The sequence below is a fragment of the Panthera pardus genome, unplaced genomic scaffold (genome assembly GCF_024362965.1).
Source record: "Panthera pardus isolate Hobbes unplaced genomic scaffold, ASM2436296v1 HiC_scaffold_10, whole genome shotgun sequence".
Lineage (NCBI taxonomy): Eukaryota > Metazoa > Chordata > Mammalia > Carnivora > Felidae > Panthera > Panthera pardus.
The window spans coordinates 10,856,024-10,871,208 of NW_026526655.1; the positions used below are offsets into that span (position 1 = coordinate 10,856,024).

General features: G+C 39.0%; 1 protein-coding gene across 3 annotated transcripts in view; it reads left to right on the forward strand.

Moving 5' to 3' along the window:
- SPHKAP (SPHK1 interactor, AKAP domain containing) overlaps nt 1–15,185 on the forward strand; it is a 161,323-nt gene that overhangs the window by 24,027 nt on the left and 122,111 nt on the right. For all 3 annotated transcript variants that reach the window (XM_019445688.2, XM_019445685.2, XM_019445686.2), the window contains exon 2: nt 13,481–13,586. In XM_019445688.2, the coding sequence (XP_019301233.2) occupies nt 13,481–13,586 (106 nt within the window). The remainder of the gene's footprint in view (nt 1–13,480; nt 13,587–15,185) is intronic.

Here is a 15,185-nt window from a genome sequence, read left to right on the forward strand (position 1 = left end):
AAATAAAAATAAAATAAAATAAAATAAAATAAAAGGCAAAGAAGAAACCAAAACTCTCAGAATTTGTGGTTTACTTGATTGTGTGCACAAAAAATAAAAAAAAAATCTACAGATAAATTTACTAAAATAAATGAGTTTAGCGTGTTTGCGGAGTATAAATCAAACCACACACATAAAGCACACTTTTTCATATGACCCACACGCAAAAAGTGAAATTAAAACAGGAAATTTATGTGCTATCAGTAAGTATGAATTTTTTAGGACTAAATCTAAAGAAAGCATACAAGACCTTTCCAGAGAAAATTATAATGCTTAGTGAATGACATAGACTGGAGGTCTTCTTATATGACCACAGATGTACCCCATCCCCCCACACCAGATATCTCCTGCTTTGATTGCTCTGATGTTTCACTGCCATGGTCTCCTCGAGCATCTTTATCCACACAGTAAAAATGTCTTGAATTCTAATCATGTACCAGTAACTGTCATCCATAGAGATGCAAAAATAATTTCACGGACTCCTTATTTACCATTTGCTCCCATATGTCTATATTTTGAGATTTGAGGTAATACTAGAACATACTTACAGATAAGAATGGCATAGAAAATTAACTACAAGGCATTCAATTTCCATAAAAATCTGTTTTTCTTTTAACATAAATTCTTTTAAAGTTTATCGCAGAGCGCGACATGGGGCTCCATCTCATGAACCATGAGATCGTGACCTGAGCTGAAATCAAGAGTTGGTCCTTAACCAACTGAGCCACCCAGGTGCCCCAATATTAATCTTTTTTTAATTTTTTTAAACATTTATTCATTTCTGAGAGAAAGACAGAGCACGAGCTGGGGAGGAGCAGAGAGAGAGGGAGACACAGAATCCGAAGCAGGCTCCAGGCTCTGAGCTGTCAGCACAGAGACAGACACGGGGCTCAAACTCACAAACTGTGAGATCATGACCTGAGCTGAAGTCAGATGCTTAACGCACTGAGCCACTCATGCGCCCCCCCCCCCCAGTATTAATCTTAATATTAAAACATTAGACTTGAGAAGCACAAAGTGCTCTTCACCTCCAGATACCCATACACTAGGTTGGAAGGTTCTGAAATTCTTAACTACAAGACGTCAACTACCTTTTGATGCATCAGAAATGTGAAGCCCAGTCACAGACACAAATCAAAAACATTACACAAGGCAGAGGCTCTCTGAAAATACGCATGCAATCTTTGAACCCTTTTCGGAGTTTTGTTTTGTTTTGTTTTTTAATTGTTAACAACCTCATCATCTACCTACTTCTGTTCTTTTTATTAAAGACAGCGTGCTTGAGTGTGTCTTTCTCCTTGAACCATACTAAAACTTCTGTTTCATTTTCTTCCTCCACCCTTTTCCTCTCCTGCCTCCTCTCCAAATCTGCTGGTGTTTGTAACTCCTTTATTGTGGGTGTGGTCCTCTCCATCAGCCATGTGGGTAGTTGAACCAAACTCACCTCCCAGCCTCTCTGCTGCCTTGTCCACCAGGAGACACTCCCAGGAATCCAGGTTGGTTGTGGGGTGTGGGGCCCAGGGGATATATGCAGCCAAGTCGTAATCAGCACCTCCTCTCTTTCATGCCAGCATCCCATGGGCCCTCTGGCTTCCCAACTCCCAGGTTTTGACCCTCACTTTGCAGGCTTTCTGGTTCACAGCACCACTGCAGCCAAGCTCCAAACTGCGATGCACATTGTCTCTTTCTTGCCATTGAATTTTACCCTTTCTGTGTCCCATCTTTTGGGGTCCTGCTATCTCTTTTCATTTAAATGACTCTAAGGTATTAGGAGGGACTCCAGCATCAAGATTAGACACGTGGCAGACATTTTTAGTTAGGCAGGGCTTTCCTCATCCCTGAAATCATGGGAGGAGGCTGGGAGGCTGTTTTTGTATTCCACTTTCATGGAGGCCTGGTGGTGGCAGTGCATTTGGCTGAAGCCCCCCTTTTCCCTCAATAAGCACAGCCATCCAGCCTGGTGCGGCAGCCAGGGACATTGCCTCTTGTGAACCGTCACCCCTTTTACGCAGTGCTCTTCTCTGGGCCCAAAGGTCACCATACAATGTGAGCATCCTAAAAAATAACAGTTCTTAAGAAAGTTAGTTTGTGACCAAAGCCGAGTGGTAATATGCGAAGACAGCAGGACTCCTGGGAACGGGCACAGACCAGGGCTCTGGTTCATCTAGGTTTGGATCTCAAATTGAGTCACTTAACCAGGCAACTCTGAGCAAATTCTAAGCTTCCGCGTCTCAGTCCTATGACTATAATAGTCTAAGAGCACTTCCCCTACTCTGATACTGTGAGGCTATGAAGTGACAAAAATAAAGCCCTTGTCATAATGACTGGGGTAGAGTGAATGCCAATCAAGTGTATGTGTTAGTATTGGCTTAGATTCCCTCCTTTCAGTGGCAACCAATCTTGAAGAGTAAATAGTATTGGTCCCATTTGGCAGATGAAGAAACTGAGGCTCAGGGAGATTAAGTAACTTTCCTAAGGTCAAACTAGCAAAAGTGACATCTGGGACCCAAATTCAAGTCTTCTGACTTCTGCCACACAGTAATATTTTCACTATATCACATGACATAAGAAATTCTTTAGTTTTGGCATATTTATATTAACTGCTAATCTTCTCCAGCATATTTGTTTAATGTGTGGGTGTGTCACATCCCTTCATTTATTGTAGTGGCTTCAAATATTGCAATTACAATATAACATGAGCTTCATCTTGACAAAAACCGTGACAGTTCCCTCATGGCTCATAGGAATTATTTCTAGCTCCCTGATAGTTTCACTAACATTTGTCTTTCAGGATTGTAGACCATCACAGACAAAAGCATGAAGTTAGAACTGAGAGAGATGGTCTTTACTTTTATCTGACAATTAAAGACAAATCGCTAAGAGTTTAGGTGGTGCCGTTTATTGACCCTACCATATTTACTGAGCACTGACTGATTGTCAGGCATTGTGCTGAGCATTTTTGTGAGGTTCAGTAGTGAATTAGATGTTTTTTTTCACCTCCACCTCAGGAACTAAATAACAAATTTGGAAAGAAGCTCTAACAATTTTAATTGAACCCCAGCTAGATGGTAAAACCCCTCTTCACTCCATATAAAATACAGATGTGCCTTAAAATGGAAATTGACACATATTAACATCGATAAGGAAAGATCTGTTTACTAATTGTGATTTCCACAGATACTGCATCATGAAAAATGAGCAAAGATTCCTGCATTTGTGGAGTTTATTGCCTGTGGTGGGGGTGGGGTGGCAGGGAGGAAAGACACGTGATAATAATAAATAATTATGATAATTATTATTATGTAATAATACACATGATAAATAATAAACAGTGAATAAATACCTTCTGTGGAATGTTAGAAAATGATACTGATACTGAGAAAAATAGAGCAGGACAGGATACATCAGGAGTCCAGGAATAGGGAGGTCTTGTAAATAGAATGGACAGGTGTAGCCTCATCCAGAAGAGGCCTTTGAGAAAGACCTGAAGGGAGGTGATAAAGTGAGGTGTGCAGGTCTCCAGGCAAAACGCCTGGTGTCCCAGGCTAAGGAAAGCACTAAGACAGTGGCACAAGTGGAGAGAGAGAGAAAGAAAGAGAAAGAGAGGAGGACACAAGGTCCCAGAGATGACAGAGAGTCCAGGCATTTAGAGCCATGGCAATGACTTGCAATTTTACTGGAAGTGAAATGCAGAGATTCTGCAAAGTTTTGAGCCCAGAAATGCCCTAGAATAACATTTTTGTGTTCAACTGTATTCATTTAACAGAGGAACATTTTCCCAGGTCTTTTGTGTGTGTGTGTGTGTGTGTGTGTGAGGGGAAGTGGAAAAGGGACATTACCTTAATGTCTGCATACTAAATCCATCAGTGTATCTATTGGTGAATGTATTATTTATTTTTAGCTTTTTCTATTAATAGTCTTGAGTTGAACATATCAGTACATACTTTATTTTGGTGTCTGTCCTCTAGAATAGACTCCTATAAAGGGCATTCCTGGGTGACAGACATGCATGGATAAGAATCTTGAAAAGCATGCCTAGATGTAAATTTATACTCCCAGAAACAACATGCATTATATCACACATTGTTTTAATCAACAGAATAATACATCAGTTTTCCTAATTTAAGAGATCAACAAAATTCATTCATTCACTTACTTATCAGCAAAGATTTCGTAAGATCTACACTTCACACGAAAATCACTAGACACCTCAGAATGACACATGCCCGTATTCTTCACACACACTTGCATTTTCTTATCTTTTCTATTTCACTCCCCTTTACTTCATTATACCATTTTAATATTATTGATTGTATTTTATTTATTTATTTTTATTTGAGAGAGGGAGAGAACAGGAGACAGAGGCAGAGGGAGAGAGAGAGAGAGAGAGAGAGAGAATCTTAAGCAGGCTCCATGCATGGAGGCTGACATGGGGCTTGATCCTATGATCCTGGGATCATGACCTGAGCCTAAATCAAGAGTTGGCCCTCAGTCGACTGAGCCACCCAGGTGCCCTAGACAACTGACTTTAAATATAAATGACCAGCATGCTTGGTTCAAGTCAGGATACCACCCCTCTGGCACTGGTTCTTTTATTCCGTTTCATGATGTGATGTTTGTGAACTGAAGCAGGGGCTCCATGGGAGCCTAACTCCCAGTATCTCCAGAAGGAAGGGTTTCCCAAGCAAATTAAGAGGGCAAACAGAAACCCAGAGGGAAAGTACACAAAATACCTTAGAAAAATTACTCTTATGCTTTTATTAAGATAACCTTATTAATTTGCTTTTTCAACTAAAGTAGCATTTTAGCAATACAGCTACTTTTCTCTAGAAACACTATCATTTCCTATTGTCACCAAAGTTGGACTAGTCTTCTGTGAGCTTTGTAGCTTGGCTTCAATTATCTGGATATTTTTCCATGTTGATAGAACTAAAACTGCCTGAATGAGTCACATCTTTTTGTGTAGTGTTAGACTAATTGAATGAATTCTGAGTTTTCTTGGATTTAAAAAACGCCTTAATTATTCTTCATTTTATAATCTTACGATGATAATAGTCAAAAGTCAGCATAAGCATGAAAATCTTTACTGTATATATTTTCAAAACCCAGGTCTCAGAACAGAAAAGAGAAATGTCAATGTAACCAGTAATGATGCATTTACTCAAAAGGTCTGCACATGTTATCTTTAACTTAATATCAAAAATGTGCTGAAAAATCAAACAGGGAGACTCTTAAGAATAAATAAACTTACAGGGATTAATATAATATCATTTCCCAATTTAATATCGAGTGCTCAATGTTATGCGAACACTGCATTACTGGTTTGTGAGAATAACCCCATTTAACCACTGGAACAGTTCTGTGACAAAGCTTCTACTATAATCTGCATTTCACAGATGAGGAAACCAAACCTTAGAGAGGCTTCAGTAATGTGCCCAATTCCATGCAGGTAGTAAGTGCTAGAGTGGAAACCTGAACCTGGGTTTTTCAAATGCCAGAGCACTGGGCTTTGGCTGCATTAAGACTCATTTAGATGTCATGGTCATAGAAGCAGAGGATTTGATGAAATAGGAAAGATCACAGTGGACAAGAACATGGTTTGGTGCTAAGAGAAGGAAGTCAAATCTCAGCTCAGTTGTTGACGAGCAATATAACCTTGGATTATATTATGTTAACCTCTGATCCATGATTTCTCATCTATAAAAGGGGAATTATTAAAAGATTATGTAAAATACTTCCTACAGCTCTAAGCACCCACCATGCAGTAAATGATGGTAATTTGTGTTCAAAGTAACATAGAAAAGATGTCCAGGTGCTTTGGTGGAAGAACAGAAATACTTGGGAGCTGAGGTGGTTACTGTCATGTATATTCTGGATGTACCTGAACTAAAGTCTAGATGCAGCAGAACGCAGCAACGTACCTAAGGTGTTTTGACCATCCAAACATATACACGTAAGGCTTTGTTTTAGAAACAAAGAACTTAGGAATAAGTACTTCAATAGGACGCATCTTACAGTCTTCACATCTAAATACATATTCACGCAACACTAGCTTAGCAACAGTGATGTGATCTTTTTGCCTTACATTAAAATAGTCTTTTAGCAAACACCATTTGCAAGACATATGTCTTGAAAATTTTCCTGATAGCCCTCATTAGCAAAAAGAAAAAATAAGGGAGCTAAGCTATCATGCTGTCTTGTTTGATCCTCTTTTCTGAACAAGAAGATAACATTTTAAAGTGATTTATTGGGGTCTTGGTGAAGCTTGAGATTGTGAAACAGCTTTTTAAGGCCCGAAGATAATAAAGCCTACAGTATGATTAAGTTCATGAGGACATTACTTGCTATCACCTCTTTTCTTGGAGATAATATGTGGGTTTGCAAAGCACAATATCTGACACTCGGGAGATTAAGTATATTTATTTTATATATATATAATTACCAGTAACATTATATTCCACAGTATATCCCTTTTCTTTTATAAGGAATTTTATTATCTAATTTTCTCTTCTGTTGTAATCTACTAATTTTGCACAATATCTACCTATGATGAGGTTGATGTTGTACTGGACATATCTTACAGATTTGAGGATTGCCTGAATGAAAAAGTCTCTATTGCATGCTTTATAGTCTATAATTTTTCAGGATAAAAGATTTCAGCCCAACTAGTCCTGAAAAATAGAGAGATTACTCACCATTGGTGTTTACAAATTGTATCCTAAATGAATTAATTATGCTATAATCATGTGTATCTTTTTTGGTTTTTGTTTTTAAGTTTATTTATTTTGAGAGAAAGAGAGAGAGAGGAAGAGAGAGACAGAATCCCAAGCAGACTTTGCACTGCCAGTGTGAGGCCCGGTGTGGGGCTCCTTCTCACAAACTGCAAGGTTTGACCCAAGGTCAAGAATCGACATTTAATTGACTGAGCTACCCGGGTGCCCCTGTTTTTGATTTTTTAATAATCAAGATTAGATTAGAGTATAACTAATTTGAAACCACTGTTTCTGCTAATAGTGTTTTATGATTAATAATATAATTAATTCTTAATAGGATTATATTATATTAGTATATATTATAATTATAATATATAATTATAATATATATGATTATATATTATTATAATATATGATTATATATTATGAATATATATATTCATAATATATATATTATATTATGTATATATTACATAATTAGTATATATTATAATATATACTAATATAATATAATCATAATATAGTATAATTACAATATAATATAATATAATTATAATATAAAATATAATATAATTACAATATAATATTTAATATAATATAAATATAATGTTAATTAATTGTAGTATTAATTAATAATATAATCAATAATTAATAACTTGTTTATTATTAATAATAAATGTCCTGTTTTTATTCTGTTTATTATCATTTACTAGTACCCAGACTTAGATCTGCAACAGCATTTTCAGTGAACTGAGAGCAAAAATGATAGTGAAGGCACCTCAACTATCTGTTCCTAAAAAGAAATATTCTTCATTCTTATACAATCTACCAAAGTTTTTTATCATATTGTTAAAATGTTCTTTCTTTGAAGAATGATGGTGAGAGCAGAGGTAGGAATTTTTTGTAAATGTTCTTATTTGGAAAAATAAAAGGATGTCCACTTTATAATCTTATTGTTCTTTTTATTGTTATTTTACTGGTCCAAGGGATGGGAAAGTCTGAAATTTTCCATTCTGTAGTTACTAGGTTGCTTTTAAATATTGAAACAGGACATATAACAGTGTTTCTAAATATTTTCAAAATTTGGATAGTTGTTTCCTCTGATAAGCTTACTGAAGTCTTACAGAATCAAGGGGGACTTTGCTGGTCTTTCACCCACTAATAAACTGGTGATGTATTTAATTTGTATGGATGACATGATAAAATCATGCTCTGATGTCTCCAACCTAGAAAGGAAAAACATGGGTGCAGAAGCAAAAAAACAAAAAACAAAAAAAAACAGAAGAAAGAAAAACCAAACTTCATACCTAGGCAATAAAACCGGAGACTGAGTGAAAGAAGAATACAAGAGTATACACTGTAAACAAAAACTTTTTCACCAAACACTTACTAAAATTGCAAGACGGATTTTATTTGAGCTACTGCAGTTGGGGAGAAAGACATGAATATAGAACTGAGCTTAACTCCAAATGCAAGATTTATAACCAATTTATAAATGGGGATTTATAACCAATGGGCAGAGTAAGGGGGTCGGCGGATGGACATACCTATCAAGGGTGAGGGATGGGGGAAGATATCAAGGGTGAGGGATGGGGGAAGATATCAAGGGTGGAGGGATTTCCACTAAAGTGACTTAGGATTCCTTGCTAAGACTGGGTTCAGTGGGCCAAGGGTAGGGCTGCAAGTCAAGGTCATGATCTAGTTGACAAGAAGACTCAGAGTAGCCTAATTAAAGTTTGGTCAGCAAGAGAGCCCTCGGTAATAAATTGGTCAGAAGAGGAGGGTAAGAGAACCTAACGTATCATGTGATTTTTTAAAATAAATCGGTTTTGGAAAGACTTATCGAAACCTCTGAGCATCACGTAAGAGTTAATCTCTTTGTCTGAAAGTAAACTAAGGACATTCACTCGAGCACAGTTTCATTTTGAACCATGTGCAGGTGTATTTGAAAGTCCTCTATGTTCTTAGTGGTAGTATGTCTTTAAGTTGATTTTTTTTTTTAATGTTTATTTATTTTCGAGAGCCAGAGAGAGGGTCAGAGCACGAGCGGGTGTAGGACAGAGAGAGGGAGAGACACAGAATCCGAAGCAGGCTCCAGGTTCTGAGCTGTCAGCACAGAGCCCGAAGTGGGGCTCGAACCCACGAACCGTGAGATCACAACCTGAGCCGAAGTCGGACGCTTAACCGACTGAGCCACCCAGGTGCCCTGTCTTTAAGTTGATTGTAATGAGACCAACCAATTCCTTTCTAAAGATCTCTTCTGATGGATGTGAGTTTTCATGTTTTTTTTTTTCCAGTGTCGAGATTAAAGGGTTTAGTATAAAGCTCAAGAGTAAATATCCTTAATAGGATGGAGACAATCAAAGGAACCGTAATTACTACATCTTATTGAAAACATTCTGTAAGTGGGGAGGAGATGAGAACAAATCTTACCTTTTAGAATCTGCTAAATTTATTTCAACTTTACACTGTGTTTACTTGACATTTGAGCCACAATAGCGGTGGGATCCTTTTCCATTAGAACTATCCTGGGAAATTCTTTCATGATCTGCTCAGATGTGGCTTATCTCACCATCTGTCACCACTGCAGAAAATTTAGCGTTGAATTCATACACTCTTTTGTGCATAATCTTTTGATGTCAAGCAGGATGCTCAGAAAGATAAGAACAGACAACAGGAATAAGTACTAATCCAGGGTTCACCCCTGCCTGGCACTGTTCTAGGTCCTAATGGGTCCCTGTTCTTTTCAGTATTTACAGCCTAAAGGGGAAACAGACAAACATTTCAAAATTATATGCCATTTGACAAGCGTTGTAACGAGACATGGTGGGGGTGCTGTTGGAACACACAAGAAGAGTGTCTGTCCCACTTCTTGGGTTAGGGTATTGGTGGAAATATGGGGAGTGGTAGAGTGTTGATGTGTGTTTGTGTGTGCATGAGGCATTGGAGATATGTTGGTGGAGGGAGGGGAGAGGAGGGGCGCAAGAGGTGATTTATAAACAGAGACCCAAACGATAGAGCGGGTATTTTTCAGGAGGAAGGAGGGGGCCTGGGAAGGGTGTGCCTAAAAGAAGACACATTATGTGCCAGGATCTGAGGGGAAAAGGGAATAGGTATGTAATTTAGTATGTCAGATAAATGGTTCTCAAACTGTAATGGGCATATGAATCACCCAAGTTTAATGTTAAAATGCAGATTCTGATTCAGTAGTTCTAGGGAGGGACCTGCATTCCTGGGTATCTTAATAAGCTCCTAAGCGATATCAGACCTGCTGGCTCACAGACCAAACTTTGAGTGGTGACAAAGTTGATTTCCAGTAACCGGACACTTCTCTCTCTCTGGAGAAATAACCGAATATTCCCTTAGCCATTTTCACTCCTGATGATGACCTACTTAATCACACTGCATGAACCCTTAATGATGGCAGTGTGGTGGCAACTCAGCACCTCATTCATATATGACATCTGTAAGGGAGCCGATTTCTCTTCCCATGATCTTTTTAAAATCACTGCTTCCGATTCTGCTTTTATACCTTCTTATCCACCTTGATCTACCTCCTCGTGGAAACACATTTAGCAGTTTCAGCATGAGACCAGCCTGAAAGGATGTGCTTAATAAATATTATCAGTGTTTGTCAAAATCAAAGAAAATGTCCCGGGGAAGACCTTGCAGCCTTCCCCATTAGGAGCAACTTATAAGTCTGTCCTGTATCTCGACAGCCATTCTTTTAATGTCAACATGAATTCACTTTAATAAGGGCATGAGTTTCATGTGTCTGTCTCTGCCTCATCCTGTAGCAGCCAATGTTCTGCGGCTCTCGAGACCAGGAACAATATCTTTGAAAATACTCTCAAATTTCCATCGCCATCCCAAAGGCATGGAAGCAGATTGGGCTGCGTGGTAACGTCACTTACTGGGAATTCACACCCGTGTCACATGCTTGAAACGAGAAGCCTCTCTACATGTAGTTTTGTATGTTAGGCATCATCAAATTGATTTGGAATGCGTTTCTGGGGGCTAGAAGATGCATTCGGTTTAACTCTTGGTACCGTGGAACTCTGTCCCACTCATCAGGGAATGCATAGATTTTACTCCCACTAACGGGAGTCTACTGCCCTGTTTAATTCTCAAAATAACAAACACACACACACACACACACACACACATATATATTTAAAATACATTTCTTTATTTGTGTTATACAGACTTCGCATTGGGACAAATGGAGTGAACCTCACAGGCAACCAACACTTCCCAAAATCCTTCCGTGCCTTCATTTCCAACTGGGATCTCACGTAATCTTAAAGGCAGATGGGCTTTCTTACCAAGATACATGTGGGTAGATTTGTCATTGTCTCCCCTTCCACTAGACTAACTCAGCAGTTCTTAAACTTTTTTATGCATAAAAATTATTATGCGCCTTGCCAGGGACACCTGGGTGGTTCAGTGGGTTAAGCGTCCAACTTCGGCTCAGGTCATGATCTTGTGGTCTGTGGGTTCGAGCCCTGTGTCAGGCTCTGTGCTGGCAGCTCGGATCATGAAGCCTGCTTCAGATTCTGTGTGTGTGTGTGTGTGTGTGTGTGTGTGTGTGTGTGTGCGTGTGTGCTCCTCCCCCACTCATGCTCTGACTCTATCTCTGTCTCTCTCTCTCAAAAATAAGTAAACATATTTTTTTTAAAAAAATTACTATTCACCTTTCTACTTGCAGGCAGATACAACATGCTTTATGCAGAAACAAGAAATTTCCTTGCGTGATCTTTTACTTTTTCCTATTAATCCTTATTTTGGACCTAACTCTCCATAAGTTTGATGTCATCCCCCTCTAGAGCAATCAGAGATTGTTGAAGCCCTTTTTCTACCCTGTTTTGTATTCAATCTGTGTCATCCTTACTTCTCAGCCTATTTCCTCCATACTCCTAGGCTGTTAACCCTGTAAAGAGAAATGGGAGATGTCCTAACATTGGAAAATGTGATTTCCTTGACTCACGAGCTGGTGCAGATCAAAATTAGCTTGGTCCACGGGCTTACCTTCCACATATAAGTGGTTTTGGAACCTAACAATGATAAACGTTTGGCATTCGGGTAATTCCTACGGCCAGGAAAGCATTCAGAGGGAGATCTGCAGCTAACTTTGAGGTACAGTCACCCTTAAGTGACAGCCAAAAAGTTATAGGTCCCCATTCTGAGAAATCTGTAAAAATAGGGCTGAAAGTTTGGGCTCTCCATATTTTACAAGTGATTTCCAGAGCTGGAAAGGACTGGAGATTTCACTCCCAATGTTCATTTGTAAGTGAAGGGACAGACCCAGATATGCTAAGCAGCAGAGTCCCTAAGATCTAGAGCCTAGTACCACACTCCTTTCTTCCTTCCATTGCCTTTTCCCAGTGAAGCAAAGATAATATGAGTGCTATCCTTTCATTTAAATTAAGCTCATTCTAGTCCTCAAGATGGCAACTATAAAACAGATTTTACTTGAATTATTCTGTGTAAGTTTTACCTAAACCTGTGATCCATTGTGTACATCATCAACAGTCATTAAAAAAAAAAAGCCATTCATAGTAGTTTAGTGGAAATGCTAACAGACTATACTTATGTATTTTTGACTTATGTTTAATTGCAATGTAATGAAAATTGACTAATTTAGCACTTAAAACATGAGGATTATATATTAGTTAGAAATGCATTGTTTAACTGATCTTCTATTTGGTGCTTCTTTTAAGAGAAAATTTTTAAATGTTGGCCTGATAATTGCATAAATAATTATTAGATCATATTCCAAAAAAATGTTTATGATGAATTGTACATATTCTATGTGGTCAAGAACAACAAAAATAAAATGCCTACACTTCAGATATCCATACATTTTTTAAATCCCAAATTTTCATATTTTAGAAATCCTTAAGATCCAGAGAGCTTTTTGTATTTAAATTAGGTTGAATCCAAAATCTTCCAGAGTATCATGAAAACCAAGATTGGTAATAATTTCAACCAGACATAAGGGGAAGGAAGAGAAGTCTAGAACTTTGGAGGCAAAGAAGTTAAGATAATGCTCCAAACCCCAGAGATACAAAGAGATGAGGTGCATTTTCTTTTCTTTTTTTTTTTAATGTTTATTTATTTTTGAAAGCGAGAAAGAGAAAGACAGTGCGAGCAGGGGAGGGGCAGAGAGAGAGGGAGACACAGAATCCGAAGCAGGCTCCAGGCTCCGAGCTCTCAGCACAGAGCCCAACGCGGGGCTCGAACTCACGGACCGTGAGATCATGACCTGAGCTGAAGTCGGACGCTTCACTGACGGAGCCACCCACGTGCCCCATGATGTGCATTTTCTAAAGCCCACATTCTTTGCATGGTCCTGCCCTGCCTCCTGATTAAAATTATAAACTTTGAATTCTGGGCAGAAATAACGTGGCATTTCAAAAGCATTATCCGGGGTCTAAAACTGCTTGCTCAAGAAAAGCTAACGGTGCTAGAAGTCAGGCAGATGCACTGTGTCCATCTGGGCGCTGGGAGTCACTGGATTGCAGGTTCCTGTTCCCAAGGGGATAGTTCGCAGCGGCTCCCACTGCGGGAGGGAAGCCAGCAAAGCAGTGTCGGGGTCAGCAGGATTTGCAGTGCTGAGCGCCGCCCGAAAGATGATTTTTGTTAAACCACGTTGTGTGTCTTCTGTTCTGAGTATGGAGGAGACTCACTGGAATGTGTTCTCTCTTGTGTTTTTGGGGCACAAACAGCAACTTGGAGTCCCCACTGATGTACGAGGTCTGCGCACCGCAGCAGGGCAGCACCAGCGGCGGCTGGCGAGGCGGCCTGGGGAGCTCCATCACAGCGTGTAAGAAGGTAACCTTGCCTAGCGCGGCTCTGTCTCCCGGATTGAACTTGAACGCTAGTGTAGTTTGACTCTCCAGGTACTTCTTCTAAAGCAGAGAAAAACAGCAAAACGAACAACGGAATGGCCCACAGTTTGCTTGCCCGGATAACCTCTAATGCTGCTAAAAATGTAATGGGTGAAGAAGACCAAAAAACTCAAACAGTTCAGAAAAGTACGACTCGAAAATTCTAAGCCCGCAGTGCCCCACCTATTATATGAAGCACCTAAGTCTGTATCTGAGAAACATTCCTGCTATTTTCTCAAAGAGAAAGGTGTGCTTGGCTTATGTTATGAGGAGAAACAGAAATGCATTTCCTAGAATACAGACTCCAGAACTCATAAACAAATCTCGCTTTAAGCGCATTTGCTGAAAGCCGTCATTTGAATAACGTAAATTCATCTACTTCTTTTTCCAGCCAGTCCAACTTAAGGCCTGGAAACTTAAAGCGAAATGCCCAATTTCCCACCTAAAGCTTTTGTCACGATGTGATGCAGAATTCCAAAGGAGGATGTGTGTGTTTCTTCTCATCCAGACTTAGAGGGTGCCACACTGGATTATTTCATTAATTGTTTCTTTAAAAACTTAAATTATTGGGGCATCTGGTGGCTCAGTCATTTGTGTCTGACTCTTGATTTCAGCTCAGGTCACGATCTCAGGGGCCGAGATCAAGCCCCACATCAGGGTCAGTGCTGGTAGTGGAGCCTGCTTAAGATTCTCTCTGTCCCTCTCTCTCTGCCCGGCCATTGCTCATTCTGTCTCTCTCTCTCAAAAAAAAAAGTTAAATTGGGGGCGCCTGGGTGGCTCAGTCGGTTAAGCGGCCGACTTCGGCTCAGGTCATGATCTCGAGGTCCGTGAGTTCGAGCCCCGCGTCGGGCTCTGTGCTGACAGCTCAGAGCCTGGAGCCTGTTTCAGATTCTGTGTCTCCCTCTCTCTCTGCCCCTCCCCCGTTCATGCTCTGTCTCTCTCTGTCTCAAAAATAAATAAACGTTAAAAAAAAATTTAAAAAAAAAAAGTTAAATTGTAAAAAATACTTATAGGAATAATTCAAGACAAATTCTATTACTAAACATATTGTATAGATATATATTATTTATGCACACATACTCTACATTATGTATGCATATATGTATATTAATTTATTGATTACTATACCCAGTTAAGCAGCCTTATTTATTCTCTGCTTGTGTCGTGTTTGTATTGTTCTAAGTAACAAAGAAAATGACACATACCTGTGTTAGAGAACATAAGCTGATGATAGAAAAGTAGCATTAAACATAATTTTACAAAAGTATTTGCACGCATACATTCATAACCAGATATAAAAATAAACTGGTCTCATTAGTTCAAGGCTCTAATTACCATGTGTTATATGATCTATTATTCTTTCTCATACAATTCTCATAGAAGAGTCAGTGCTATAAATTTGCATTTTAATGCAGAAAACTGAGACACTATAATTCAAAATGATTTTGAGTTTCTTCTAAGAGAGGTCTTCAAGCCCTGGGTATGTTCTATTCAACTCTGTAACTCCAAATTATAATCTTCACCAGATGCTATACATTTCACA